At 43.2% G+C, this 14,548-nt stretch overlaps 1 protein-coding gene across 1 annotated transcript in view; it reads left to right on the top strand.

The window, feature by feature from the left end:
- LOC124622254 overlaps positions 1-13,868 on the top strand; it is a 110,794-nt gene extending 96,926 nt beyond the window's left edge. Inside the window, exons 8-9 of the mRNA XM_047147918.1 lie at positions 3,482-3,638; positions 12,789-13,868. Of these exons, the coding sequence (XP_047003874.1) occupies positions 3,482-3,638; positions 12,789-13,012 (381 nt within the window). The 3' untranslated portion in view covers positions 13,013-13,868. The remainder of the gene's footprint in view (positions 1-3,481; positions 3,639-12,788) is intronic.
- Positions 13,869-14,548: the final 680 nt, after the last annotated feature.

Below are 14,548 nucleotides of genomic sequence, written 5' to 3'. Positions count from 1 at the left end.
TTTCTTCTTTCTTACACCCTTGATTACCTAGAAAGAAAGTGTTCATTTCAAATTCTTCTGTTGGTAACGGTTTTTACTCATTTCATTGTGTGAAAGATTGCGGACTTCCTTCGGCTGTCACATGATTCATTCGATCGCGACATTTGTCTAGGAAACGATTCACAGCTATATATCTTCAACGGAAAACGTCTACGCATGGGTAGCCAGTGACGAGTGGTAGCCTTTACCACGTAGAACATGGACTGAGCGGCTGATCCCGGCGGAGGTTGGAGTCCTCCCTCGGGCATGGGTGTGTGTGTTTGTCCTTAGGATAATTTAGGTTAAGTAGTGTGTAAGCTTAGGGACTGATGACCTTAGCAGTTAAGTCGCATAAGATTTCACACACATTTGAACATTTTTGAACCACGTAGTAGAATGATGGAATGCGGGTCACGTTTTGTGGCTTCGGTCTCAGGCGGACACAGCAATCAGCCAAGGGACATGCGGGCCTGTCGCCCAGGTAACTTTGCAGTTAAACGCTGCAATAGGACGGCGTAGTGCTCCACCGTAAATGTTGGCTGGATTGCTGCAACATGTTGTAGCATGAAGCAACGATTCGCAGCCAGCTACGTAACGGGAACTGAGCACTTGTCAAGATACACATGGGTAGGGCAAGCACTTGTGTCGTCAATTCAGCCGGTAGCTTCATTCCATCGGTGCCGTGTTCTCGTCGAGCGCAATCAGATGTGCAGCCAAAGGGCTGTAGCCTTATCGAGCGGCACCAGCAACTAGACAAAGCCACTGTCTATGAGCCGTCATCTATCCCTGATGGTTCCAGGCTCCGACCGAGAGCTGCCGAGGCGAGGACCCTCATTGTATGCCACCGCCTGACAGTCCAGCCAGTCTTCGAGTATTGTGAGTTCAAACCCAGGACGCCACACGCTCCTGCCTACCGCCTTGGACCATGGATAGAGAGCATCAGCACGACCGTAAGCCCGCCTTCACACGGAGCCACTGACGAAGGCTACTCAGTGGCGCTTCCGCTCGCAAAAGCTTCGGTTTAAATGGAAGAGCAGCGCCACCGATGTTGTGCGGCGCTCACTGGTGGACTACGGTTACTAGTAGCTAGTAGCTCAGAAGCGCCAGTGCCCCACCACCGGAGGAACTACGCCTCCAAAAGCGGGCTTCACACGACGCCACTCGGTGGCAGCGCTGACTGGCCAAGCAGGGCAGCATGTTAACAGTCGCCTCGTGACGTATTGGGATTGCTTGCTGCTTCTGTTACTTTGGTAGTACGGTGGTGTAGCTCATATTGTTGGCTAGTGGTGGAAGTCAATACAGAAGATTTCATCTGTGAAGCTGAAAATCATCCCTCGATGATTGACATGCAGTATGGACTGTGAGGAATACCCAAATATACTGCAGAAAATTTTTTCACAGGACGTTGGAAGCAAACGTTCTACAGGGAAGACGAAGAATGGTGAACTTGACTCTCATTCCTCCCAACTTATGGTGAGACTGTTGACATGTAGTATGCAACATAATTACTCAAATCTGTATCTGTCTCGATCACGGAAGAGGACAGCATCACACAGTAAGTTCTTCTAATATGTTCAGCAGATTCTGGGCAAACATTCGGAGGCCAATTAAGAAACCTCCATTCTTTAACAAGAAAGCAAAAATTACATTCAACATATTTTCTGGCTCTACAGAGATTGTACCCGAAATCTCCTTGAAAAGAAACTGTCTCCGTATTAACGCAGTAAGGAAGATGACATACCTAACAATAATCACCAATGATTATAAGAGGAAATTAATTACAGCCTACGTACAACTGCCTGCTTTCAAGAAATTTAATTTCATTGTCAATTAACTTCTTATGAGGCAATCAATTATTGAACACTGATCGATTCTGCCATCTTTTACTTGCTCCAACGTCAAATATCATGGGCCTGTGTTCGGAATCACTCTTGACCGCCAACAATATAAAAAAAATGATTTGTTACTGTAATAAAGCGTCCTTGCTTCTGGTGCCTCCTACAGTTGTGTGCCGGGTGACCCATTTTCATCCGCTGTGGTGGTACCCATTGTAGTAGCTTCTGGTATACTGTCTTCATTCATTTCAAATGACCAAACCATATCAGCTGTTTATGTTGTATGTCGTCAGAGATACTCCTATCAATTTTCATTCTTCGTCGGATTACGCCATTTCTTATTCCATCAATGCCAGTACAGCTTGAGCTTCGTCTTAAGTAATCCATTACAGCGGCAGGCAAGCAGATTTTTTGTTTGTTATTGTCCTAGGTTTCTGCTGCGTACAAACGTACGCTCTGGACTGTAGTTGGCACATCCTCTTCTTCGTTGTTCTTCTTATCTTTTTGTTCCCAGAACAGAGTTAATTGCCCTTGTTACAGCTCGCCCTCTATTAATCCTATTCGTAATTTCATCATTACTTGTGCCCTGTTCCTTTAATAATACCCGAAGAAATTTTGCTTTTTCGATGGCTGCTATTACTGCTCCGTCCATCTCCAAATTGTTTACTTTTACCGTTCCAACAGCCTCGTTCAATTCCAGGGAATCCTTATTGTATTCCTCTTTAAGCTTTCTTATTATATAGCTCAGATTAACTTCATCTTCCGCAAGTGCAATTTACCTGCGAAATATTCTGCTGTCACTCCCATAACCTGGCGCCTTCTATATCATGTCTGCAAGACTACCTACATAAAGCTTATTATGTATTCCGAAGTCTATCATGTACGTTGTATAACTGATCAGTATCAATAAAGTACAGCACAAGGAGCACTGTGATTTTCACATAATAAAATGTATTGCGGCTATATCTTTTTTTAATGAGATGCTGTCGTCAGCAATGATGGAGAGATGAAAATTCAAATGTTTTTTTTTTCCAGTATTTGATCAAAATATTAATTCCTTTGAAGATGACCGGTTTCAGTCAGTAATGACCATCTTCAGATCTTTCTGCACCATGTCCTAAAGTGATAAGGCCTAATGGTAGAACAGATCTGAAGATGGTCACTGACTGAAACAGGTCATCGTCAAAGGAATTCGTACTGTGATCAAAGACTGGAATAAAAAACATTTGGCAGTATTGGATCACTGTTCGTATTCGCGACTATGTTGCAGCTGGTGAGACATGTAAATTATTGTAATTTCCATGTCTCAGATGCCTAGTTCTAAGTATCTTCCGTATTAAGGACGTGATTATTTTCACACATTGGTTACACTACTTACGTCAGATACGAAAGTATAAAATTACACATCTTTACACTGTTTATTTTTCGAGTAGACCAACGACCTGGCGTATTGTGTCACATATAGGTTTGACTGTAGCCACTTATTTCTAATAGAATGCCGCTCTGCAACAGAATACTCTGCCATCGGCGTGCTTTGCGGAGCAGGTGCCAGCTGACGGACGCAGCGGCTCTGCTCTGCCTGCGGCGCTCTTTCTCCTGTTTGGAAATCGCGGTTGCTGTGTTGACAGAGGAGTCGCTCGACGCTGATGGTGTGGCTGCTGGTGATGCTGGTGTACGTCGTGATGGGCCTGGTCACGTGGCTGCTCGGCATGCTCCTCAGCTTCGCGGCGGACGGCTGGAACACGCACTCCACCATCGCCGTCTCCGCCGGCTTCCTGGATATCGGTACGGCAAACTACCAGCGTAGCAGGTCGCCTCTGTCCACTATTTCCCTCAGACTAAACATGCGTCGTCGCGTATATGCCATTACGAATGCTCTTCAACCATTGTTGTCGTTGTCGTCCTCAGTATGAAGGAACTCAATTTTAAAAGTTCACTGCCAATTCTGGATCTGACTTTTTATGAGAGGTTTACGTGGTTACTACGTAGGAAGGATTTAAACCCAAATGTGTGAGGGCATGAAATGTATTAAGCCATTCTAACATGTCTGTTCGAGTGCTACATGGCTTTTGTGGAGTTCCACTCCGACTGTGGATGATCGGTTTAAGGTTCAGTTAGACTACCACACATAATTATAGATCCCCTTCACTAGGCAAGTAGCAGTAGCATATAGACCAGTCCACTTAACCACTTGTTATTCGGCGACAGATCCATATGAAGCGACATAAATCCAGTTTATTCTCGACGCGACAGTCATTGGAAATACCTACCGTTGCTCACCCTCCTTCGATCTTCATACAGATGCGTCTAAGCAGAGGGGCTCTAACGGCAGCGCTATTATTTCCTGAATATATCATCAAGATTTACTTATCTAGAGTATTCGGCTTGAGGGAAATTTGGAAATTTGTGATAAGGTTCTATGGGACCAAACTGCGTAGGCTTGTACACTAATTAAACTAACTTACGCTAAGGACGACAAACGCACCCATGCCCGAGGGAGGACTCGAACCTCCGACGGGGGGAGCCGCACGAACCGTGGCAAGGCGCCTCAGACCGCACGGCTCCAACCCCCTCCCCCGCGGTGACTTGTGGGAGTGGGAAGATGATACACATGTAGTCCACTTGATTCAAATAAGAAGCACATGGACTACGTTTTGTTGCAGGAAAGAGAAAATGTTTGAAAAATTATAAGACATTGCCAGGAGTGGATATCAATTCATGTCCTGTTAATAAAATTATTTATATAAATAAGTACTTAAAAGGTAAGGAAATAAGTACAAGAATAACTCGAGGAAAATGATATACAAGTACAGAACCCACCAGATAACAGCGACGATTGTTGGATTAGTCCGAAAAACTGTACACCGAAAGCATCAGATGAAACAAGTGGCTTCAAAGGCCAGGTTGGAGAAGATAGAAGAAACAAGAAAATATACAAATTCCTTTACGGGAGAAGGTACAAAAAGTTATATAAGGCTCTAAGTAATCAACCACAAAAAAGAAACTGATAAATACGGGGAAGAATGGCAACAACAGGAATATTGAGAAATTTAGGCACTAGACAGGAAGGGGCGATATTGTTTGATGTACAGCAATAAAGTAAGTAAAAAATTCAGTAGGGGAAAGAGAAACAATATGTGGATGATGATGGATGGGAGTGGTAATGGACCTGCAAAACAGAAAGGAATGTAGAGTTAATTACATGAGGCAAAAGGGCGTCCAGATGCTTTTAATACGTGGAACAAAAAATAATTACTGGAAGAGGATAGTTTTCCAATCACTAGCAAAGAAACTGAGATGGCAATGAAAGGAACTCAGATGACAGTTAAGGAAAGAAAATGTGTAACGTCTACGTGGGCTTCAGATTGAACTGGTCAAAGTATTAAGCTAAGCAAATGTGGATGTACTGCATTTGTGTTATATTGATGAGGAAGATTAGTGGCCAGATGATTTCACAAAACCAATGATGCTGCCAGTACCAAAACTATGAAAGAACCACAAAATTCTCGTGATATAGAACAATGCGTAATACCTAATCCGCCAAAGAATTGCAATCTAAAGTTGAGAGAGAATTGGATGAAGAACATTTCAACTTTAGAAGCGGAAAACACACAAAAGTGCAGTTCAATGCTGCGAATAACTGGGGAAAGGTGTCTAGAAAAACCTAGGGAAGATTTTGTAGTTTTTATTGACTTCGAAGGAAACGTAGTGTTCGTGAACTAATCTTATGTATGCCCTGAAGAAGATCGGTAGGAACTGGTAAGAAGGATACTAATAAGGGACACTAATAAGGGACACTAATAAGTGAGACTAATAATCCATTTTTGCAGGCTGTTTAATTATTAGAAGTACAAACGAAACTAAAGAACTGTGAAACAAGCCGTTAATCCTAGTAAACACAGATCTATAAACCAATGTTTTCCCTCATACGACTTACTCAACTCTTAGATGAAACCTCAGAGTCCCTGAGGAAGCATTGCTGCAGAGCTGCACTTGAACGCTTTTCAACAAGATTTCCATATGGTCACCGTACACGTGAAGACAGGCTACAGGACGTCTGGCTTCGGAGGAGTACCTGAAAAGTTAAAAGCCTTACATATCAGAAATACCAAGCTTGTATGTGATAGCAGTTCCCGAAATATTTCTACATTTGCACCTACATACCATGGTATTTCAAAATCTTCCTGACTAACGTCTGCCGGTGATATATTACGTCATGAGGAACAACATTTGCTAGAGACGAATTTTTTTTTTTTTTTTCGCGAAGTGGTGCGCCACAGCTCCTATACTTTATATTTGAAAAATGTCATATTATCGCCTGCTAATAAAATTATTTATACACGCAGTCTCAGTCGTCTGACCATCAACAGGGTCATAAAAGTATTCACAGCTTTTTGTTAGGCGATATGTAAAATCGTTATCTCCAGGTGATAAAACTGATATCAAACCGTAATATGCATAAATTATGTACTCAGTGGTAGCACAGTTTTTAGATCCCGACGTCGTAATTTGTATTACTGAAACCTGGTAGTCAAGGAAGGCAGAATTCGGTTACGACTGTGGACGGGGCCGTAATCAGTTACTATTGGATACCTTTTGCAATTACACACGTTTATTTTAAAACGGTAATTCCAGACACAGCAATAAATCAAGATATCACACGTTATTAATGAAGGAATAAACAACTGTGTAATTAATAGCGCTTTCAGTGCATTACAATTTACCAAATGGGCATAAAATACACACACAGCATATAATGTTTTAAAAACAAGCCAATGTGATCAAAATTAGAATTTTAAGGCAAGTAACCACAGTCACGGCTGAAAGCCTGTAACGCCAAGAACGGCAATTATTAAAAATTTACAAACATATTTTACAACAGCAATACAATAGCAAAGGTTAATTTAAAAAGACAAGTGACTGATCACGAACGGGTGAGACAAAATGATGGCAAACTTGGTACCACAATCACTTAAACCTGCTGAAACGCCAAGAATGGCAGTTATACAGAAAAATTTGAATCAATAAAACAGCAAATAAAATAATAAAACACAAGGGCCAGTCACAGACGGTGCACCACGAATCGACCTCTGAGTAGGTCCAGCAAAAAATAATTTCGCGAGCAGTGAGATAGGCAGCCAAGAGTTGCAATCACTTCACAAAATGGTAACTCATGCTGGTAGCAGTCTAACAAATGACTAATGAAAATCTTTCTGAGGCTACCTGGCGTCCAAAAAACCAAATGGAAAGATGTAAAAATACGCCAAAGCCGGAACCGGCGGTCTGGACTCTGCCCACAGAACACTGTGGAATCACTGTGGAACCACTACCACCAGGGTAGAAGAATCACCAACCAACCTAAATCAAGAAAGCTGTCAAAACTACGCGCCTAACCAGACATCAGCGGCATGGCGAGGAAGCGTACACTGCTGTTACATACATCAACCCCAAGAACATGTAAATGGGGCGTTGGCGGCCACGAGGCAGGAAAAATAGCGCTTGTTGAACTATTGAACTTAACAAATAGTAACAAACTGAACGCAAAAATAGTAATTACGAGGGCAGGTCAATAAGTAATGCAACACATTTTTTTTCTGAAACAGGGGTTGTTTTATTCAGCATTGAAATACACCAGGTTATTCCCCAATCTTTTAGCTACACAACACTATTTTTCAACGTAATCTCCATTCAATGCTACAGCCTTACGCCACCTTGAAATGAGGGCCTGTATGCCTGCACGGTACCATTCCACTGGTCGATGTCGGAGCCAACGTCATACTGCATCAATACCTTCTTCATCATCCGCTTAGTGCCTCCCACGGATTGCGTCCTTCATTGGGCCAAACATACGGAAATCCGATGGTGCGAGATCAGGGCTGTAGGGTGCATGAGGAAGAACAGTCCACTGAAGTTTTGTGAGCTCCTCTCGGGTGCGAAGACTTGTGTGAGGTCTTGCGTTGTCATGAAGAAGGAGAAGTTCGTTCAGTTTTTTAGCCTACGAACACGCTGAAGTCGTTTCTTCAATTTCTGAAGAGTAGCACAATACACTTCAAAGTTGATCGTTTGACCATGGGGAAGGACATCGAACAGAATAACCCCTTCAGCGTCCCAGAAGACTGTAACCATGACTTTACCGGCTGAGGGTATGGCTTTAAACTTTTTCTTGGTAGGGGAGTGGGTGTGGCGCCACTCCATTGATTGCCGTTTTGTTTCAGGTTCGAAGTGATGAACCCATGTTTCATCGCCTGTAACAATCTTTGACAAGAAATTGTCACCCTCAGCCACATGACGAGCAAGCAATTCCGCACAGATGGTTCTCCTTTGCTCTTTATGGTGTTCGGTTAGACAACGAGGGACCCAGCGGCAACAAACCTTTGAATATCCCAACTGACGAACAATTGTGACAGCACTACCAACAGAGATGTCAAGTTGAGCACTGAGTTGTTTGATGGTGATCCGTCGATCATCTCGAACGAGTGTGTTCGCACGCTCCGCCATTGCAGGAGTCACAGCTGTGCACGGCCGGCCCGCACGCGGGAGATCAGACAGTCTTGCTTGACCTTGCGGCGATGATGACACACGCTTTGCCCAACGACTCACCGTGCTTTTGTCCACTGCCAGATCACCGTAGACATTCTGCAAGCGCCTATGAATATCTGAGATGCCCTGGCTTTCCGCCAAAAGAAACTCGATCACTGCCCGTTGTTTGCAACGCACATCTGTTACAGACGCCATTTTAACAGCTCCGTACAGCGCTGCCACCTGTCAGAAGTCAATGAAACTATACGAGACGAAGCGGGAATGTTTGAAAATATTCCACAAGAAATTTCCGGTTTTTTCAACCAAAATTGGCCGAGAAAAAAAATGTGTTGCATTACTTATTGAACTGCCCTCGTAGAAGTCTAGGAAAGCCAATCAGATCCGCCTTCCCCAAGCACTCCACTCGGTGCTCTTCGCCTCGGCAACACTACGAGCAGCAACACGAACCAAAGTCACTGGAGAATCGTAAGATCTCGGAATGCTGGAGGTTTCTCTACTTGGATCCAAATGCACTCAACTTAAATATTGCAGGATCCGGTTTACGACGAGGACGAGGTCGTGCCTCTCGTGACCACAGGCCATTGGTTACGGCAATCCTCGTACGCTGCCAGCGGTCCCAGCATGTACCCTCACTGTGCGGACCTGGCTCCTGCTGAGTCCCCAACCGAACTGCACACTGACACGACCTGCAAGAACAACGACGTCGCCCCAAAGATAGGGCGACTGTTACTACATATCAATAACCGCCGAAGCTGCCACTAACGGCAAGCGACGCTTGCAAAGCCAAGTGGCGCCAGTTCACACGAGAAGACCAACAACCGCAACCATGTCAGCTAAGCGATACGGTCTGGCCTCCAACAGAGGACAGAAACCTATAAACAGAACCAACATGAGTCACTGCACAGCTCAGTTACGCTATAATAACAGTGTATTATTCATGGTTTCTCCATCTGACAATAACGATTTCATGTTTCGTCTAACATGGCGCTGTAAATATTTTTATGAACCTACTTATTTTCGCCGTTTCAATTAATTATTGAAAACTAGTGTATGCCGACATTAGCATGTGATGTTATTTATATGTATTTGACGATGCTGGTGCTGATTCCGCATTTAACATTTGACTATGCCACTATGGCTGCAGTACATGAGGACTTTGTTTTTCTGAAACAGGTATGCCTCTTCGTATTTAAATCGCACAAATGTAAATTTTGTCAGTACTACTTTTCATTATGCTCTATATATTGTTCTTAAGCTGTATACAGTTTGCGAGTGTATTCCTGTTTTTCCCATTTTTGCTGCAGATCTGATGATTGTTATTAAAGACCGAAACCGGTAATCTGTTAACAAAAAGTTTGTGACCGTAGACGTAAATTAAAGGAAACTTAGTCATGAAATTAGTCGTGATTAATAAATAATTGTTACGCAACTGTTGCAGGTTTCGTCATTTGAAATTTGTCTTCCATTCGCTTTACTGATACAAATTTTAGATCGTTTCTAATATTATTCTTAAGTACACGTACGATATGATGCGCTTAAGATGTTCACCAGTATTATTGTAATCGGACGCTGTTGAGTTCTTTCCCTTATTCATAGGCTCTGTCTTGTACTGAGGGAACTGTAAAACTGCTGTTCATTACACCACACAGAAATTTTCCGCAAGATCCTCTCCATTCAATTACAATCGTCCATCGACGTTTTTCTGTATATTATACCAAATAAATTATCAAACGACGGAGCTGATCCTCCTTGCTGCACAAAAAGGGTTAGAACACTATTGCAGAAACAACGAAACAAACATGCCAAATTTAAACAGACGCAAAATCCCCAAGATTGGCGATCTTTTACAGAAGCTCGAAATTTAGCGCGGACTTCAATGCAAGACGCCTATAACAGTATACTCAATGAAACTTTGTCTCGAAACCTGGCAGAAAATCCAAAGACATTCTGTTCGTATGTGAAGTATGTTAGCGGCAATAAAATATCAACGTCTTCTCTGCGCTATAGCAATGGAGATACTATCGAAGACAGGGCTGCCAAAGAAGAGTTACTAAACACAGCCTTCCGAAATGCCTTCACAAAAGAAAACGAAGTAAATATTCCAGAATTTGAATCGAGAACAGCTGCCAACATCAGTAACGTAGAAGTAAATATCCTCGGAGTAGTGAAGAAACTCAAATCGCGTGATAAAAGCAAGTCTTCTGGTTCAGACCGTATACCAATTAGGTTCCTTTCGCAATATGCTGATGCATTAGCTCAATACTTAACAATCATATACAACCGTTTCTCGACGAAAGATCCGTTCCCAAAGACTGGAAAGTTGCACCGGTCACACCAATATTCAAGAAAGGTAGTAGGATTAATCCACTAAAGTACAGGCCCACATCGTTAACGTCGCTATGCAGCAGGATTTTAGAACATATATTGTGTTCGAACATTATGAATTACCTAGAAGAAAACGGTCTATTGAGACACAGTCAACATGGTTTTAAAAACCATCATTCCTGTGAAACACAACTAGCTCTTTACTCACATGAAGTTCTGAGTGCTACTGACAAGGGATTTCAGATCGATTCCGTATTGCTGGATTCCCGGAAGGCTTTTGACACTGTACCACACAAGCGGCACGTAGTGAAATTGCGTGCTTATGGAATATCGTCTCAGTTATGTGACTGGATTTGTGATTTCCTGTCAGAGAGGTCACAGATCGTAGTAACTGACGGAAAGTCATCGAGTAAAACAGAAGTGATTTCCGGCATTCCCAAAGGTAGTGTTATATGCCCTTTGCTGCTCCTTACCTATATAAACGATTTGGGAGACAATCTGAGCACCCGTCTTCGGTTGTTTGCAGATGACGCTGTCGTTAATCGACTAATAAAGTCATCAGAAGACCAAAACAAACTGCAAAACGATTTAGAAAAAATATCTAAATGGTGCGAAAAGTGGCAGTTGACCCTAAATAACGAAAAGTGTGAGTTCATCCACATGAGTGTTAAAAGGAACACGTTAAACTTAGGTTACAGGATAAATCAGTCTAATGTAAAAGCCGTAAATTCAATTAAATACCTAGGTATTACAATCGCGAACAACTGAAATTGGAAAGAACACATAGAAAATGTTGTGGGGAAAGGCTAACCAAAGACTGTGTTTTATTGGCAGGACACTTAAAAAATGTAACAGACCTAACGGGACCACCTGCACTACGCTTTTCCGCCCTCTTGAAAATACTGCTGCGCGATGGATCCTTGCCAGATAGGACAGACGGAGTACATCGAAAAAGTCCAAAGAAAAGCAGCACGTTTTGTATTATAGCTAAATATGGGAGGGAGTGTCACAGAAATGATACAGGATTTGGGCTGGAAACCATTAAAAGAAAGGCGTTTTTCGTTGCGACGGAATCTTCTCACTAAATTCCAATCACCAACTTTGTCCTCCGAATGCGAAAATATTTTGTTGGCAGTTACTTCTGTAAAATATCTGGGAGTATGCGTACGGAACGATTTGAAGTGGAATGATCATATAAAATTAATTGTTGGTAAGGCGGGTACCAGGTTGAGATTCATTGGGAGAGTGCTTAGAAAATGTAGTCCATCAACAAAGGAGGTGGCTTACAAAACACTCGTTCGACCTATACTTGAGTATTGCTCATCAGTGTGGGATCCGTACCAGGTCGGGTTGACGGAGGAGATAGAAAAGATCCAAAGAAGAGCGGCGCGTTTCGTCACCGGGTTATTTGGTAACCGTGATAGCGTTACGGAGATGTTTAATAAACTCAAGTGGCAGACTCTGCAAGAGAGGCGCTCTGCATCGCGGTGTATCTTGCTGTCCAGGTTTCGAGAGGGTGCGTTTCTGGATGAGGTATCGAATATATTGCTTCCCCCTACTTATACCTCCCGAGGAGATCACGAATGTAAAATTAGAGAGATTAGAGCGCGCACGGAGGCTTTCAGACAGTCGTTCTTCCCGCGAACCATACGCGACTGAAACAGGAAAGGGAGGTAATGACAGTGGCACGTAAAGTGCCCTCCGCCACACACCGTTGGGTGGCTTGCGGAGTATCAATGTAGATGTAGATGTAGATGTAGACCTCCATAGGGAGGAACGATCGCCACATTAAAATAAGGGAAATCAGAGCTCGTACGGAAAGATATAGGCGTTCATTCTTTCCGTGCGCTATACGAGATTGGAATCATAGAGAATTGTGAAGGTGGTTCGATGAACCCTCTTCCAGGCACTTAAATGTGATTTGCAGAGTACCCATGTAGATGTCGATGACCTGTAGATGACTTCAGCGTTAGCGAAAACTCTCGTAGTGGTGCTAATGTTGTGTGTTTGATGCCGTGTAGCACAGTGCGGTGACGCACGCGACTGAGCGGCGGTGGGCACTTGTTGCAGGCCTGGAGTTCTACCTGCTGCACATGGTGTACAGCTACAACCGCTACATGCACGACGAGGCGCCCAAGGTGCAGTACTACGACCCGCAAGTGGCAGCCGCCCGCGAGGTGGAGCTGGCGCGCCTGGGCTACCGCGAGGTGCACATCCTGGGCATCCCCATCACCGCGCCCATCACCCCCACCGAAGAGCCCAACTGGCGGCCAGGCTTAACGACGATCGTCTGAACACACATCCTACTTCCCGCAAGATCTCGCCAGTCTGCTGCAACGCATGAGCTGTTTAGACCTCCCGCAGAGACTGTATCTGATTCTGAATCACAATTTTTGGTCTTAAGTTCTGCATTTCTTCCCCACTTTCACTGAGGTTAGATATGTTCCCAGCGAATCTTATCACTGATATCATTTCACTCTGAGTTTGAATCCCACTCCTGACCTTTCCTTTTTCCTTCAACGTACAGATTGATCGTTTCTAATACGAGCGCTTCGTTCTTGGTCTTCTATTTCTATTTTTTCACCACAGCTCAAGTACATATTATGTATTAGCCGTTTTCCCCTGTAGCTTACATCTGCTTCCCTGATAATATCAACTTATCTGCCATATGTGCTGCCACGCTACGAAAGCTTCACCGCAAATCAACATTCAGCTTCTACCTTCCCTCGCACACACGAAGGGATCTCTCACTTCCACTTACATTTCAGAGACGGCGTTTCGAGAGTTACCAACGTTCAGCAATGTGCAATGGTGTGAAGGTGAGAGAAAAAGAGCGAGAGAGAGAGAGAGAGAGAGAGAGAGAGACTCTCCTGCTTCGGTAAAATTTTGGCTTGTTTCCAAAAACAAATACAGCAGATTTGGAGGCCGAATGAGTTTTCATCAAACTGTAAAACTGCTTGACTTGAGAAATGGGTACGAATTATGACTGAATATATGACTTAAGATTCAACGGTTCTCCAATGACAACACGCTTCACCATCGTACGGAGTAATTTCCGAAAAGGAAATGACGTTGTGCGATATCTGGATATTGTTTCTCTTACAAGGAGACGGCACGACCGTGGGGTCCGGGATTGGTCCGAAATTTTGTGTGGTGAAAGAGGACCCCTAACACCTCACGTGGTCAAAATGTTAGGACGCACTACTCGGAAAATCCCGAGAAAAATCGATCCAAAGTTTCTTAGGTGCCTTATGAGTGTAAAATGTTAGTCCACTGCCGAGCCGCCGTCTGGCCTACATGGTTAGCGTTCGGACCCTTACCCAAGAGGTCTCGGGATCGATTCCTCCTCCGGCACTTTTTTTTCTTCTGTTGCTTGCAAAATTGCAGCGTATTGTTACAGGAGAATCGTGAAATCAATTCCCGGGAAGACTGTATAAAAATTAATTCTATAATTCACCATCAGTTATCGTCACCAATATTCCGAGGCATGATTCAATATGCACGGTTTGCCTCAAAATTGTCAGAAACTCAAAACATTTTCGTAAATGTTAATGGGGCATATTTTTGCACCGATTTATTGCAAACGCCCTGTGATTGTATAAAATCCGATTTTATATGCTGCACAAGATGTCGCAAAAATTATTGCTTTGTTTGTTTTTACAATAATTACCACTGCGGTTCTTGTTTATAATTATTATATGTGTAAAAATTGAATGTTTTCCAATCTAATTTGTTATTCTGATTAAAAACCCAATGATTCTCCTTATATACTTTACAATGAAAAATGAAAAACGCACCACCATGAATTGCGTTGTTGGACAAAAAGGAAA

Source organism: Schistocerca americana, chromosome 1 (genome assembly GCF_021461395.2).
Source record: "Schistocerca americana isolate TAMUIC-IGC-003095 chromosome 1, iqSchAmer2.1, whole genome shotgun sequence".
NCBI classification, from domain to species: Eukaryota; Metazoa; Arthropoda; class Insecta; order Orthoptera; family Acrididae; genus Schistocerca; species Schistocerca americana.
This window is presented reverse-complemented; position numbering and strand designations above follow the sequence as displayed.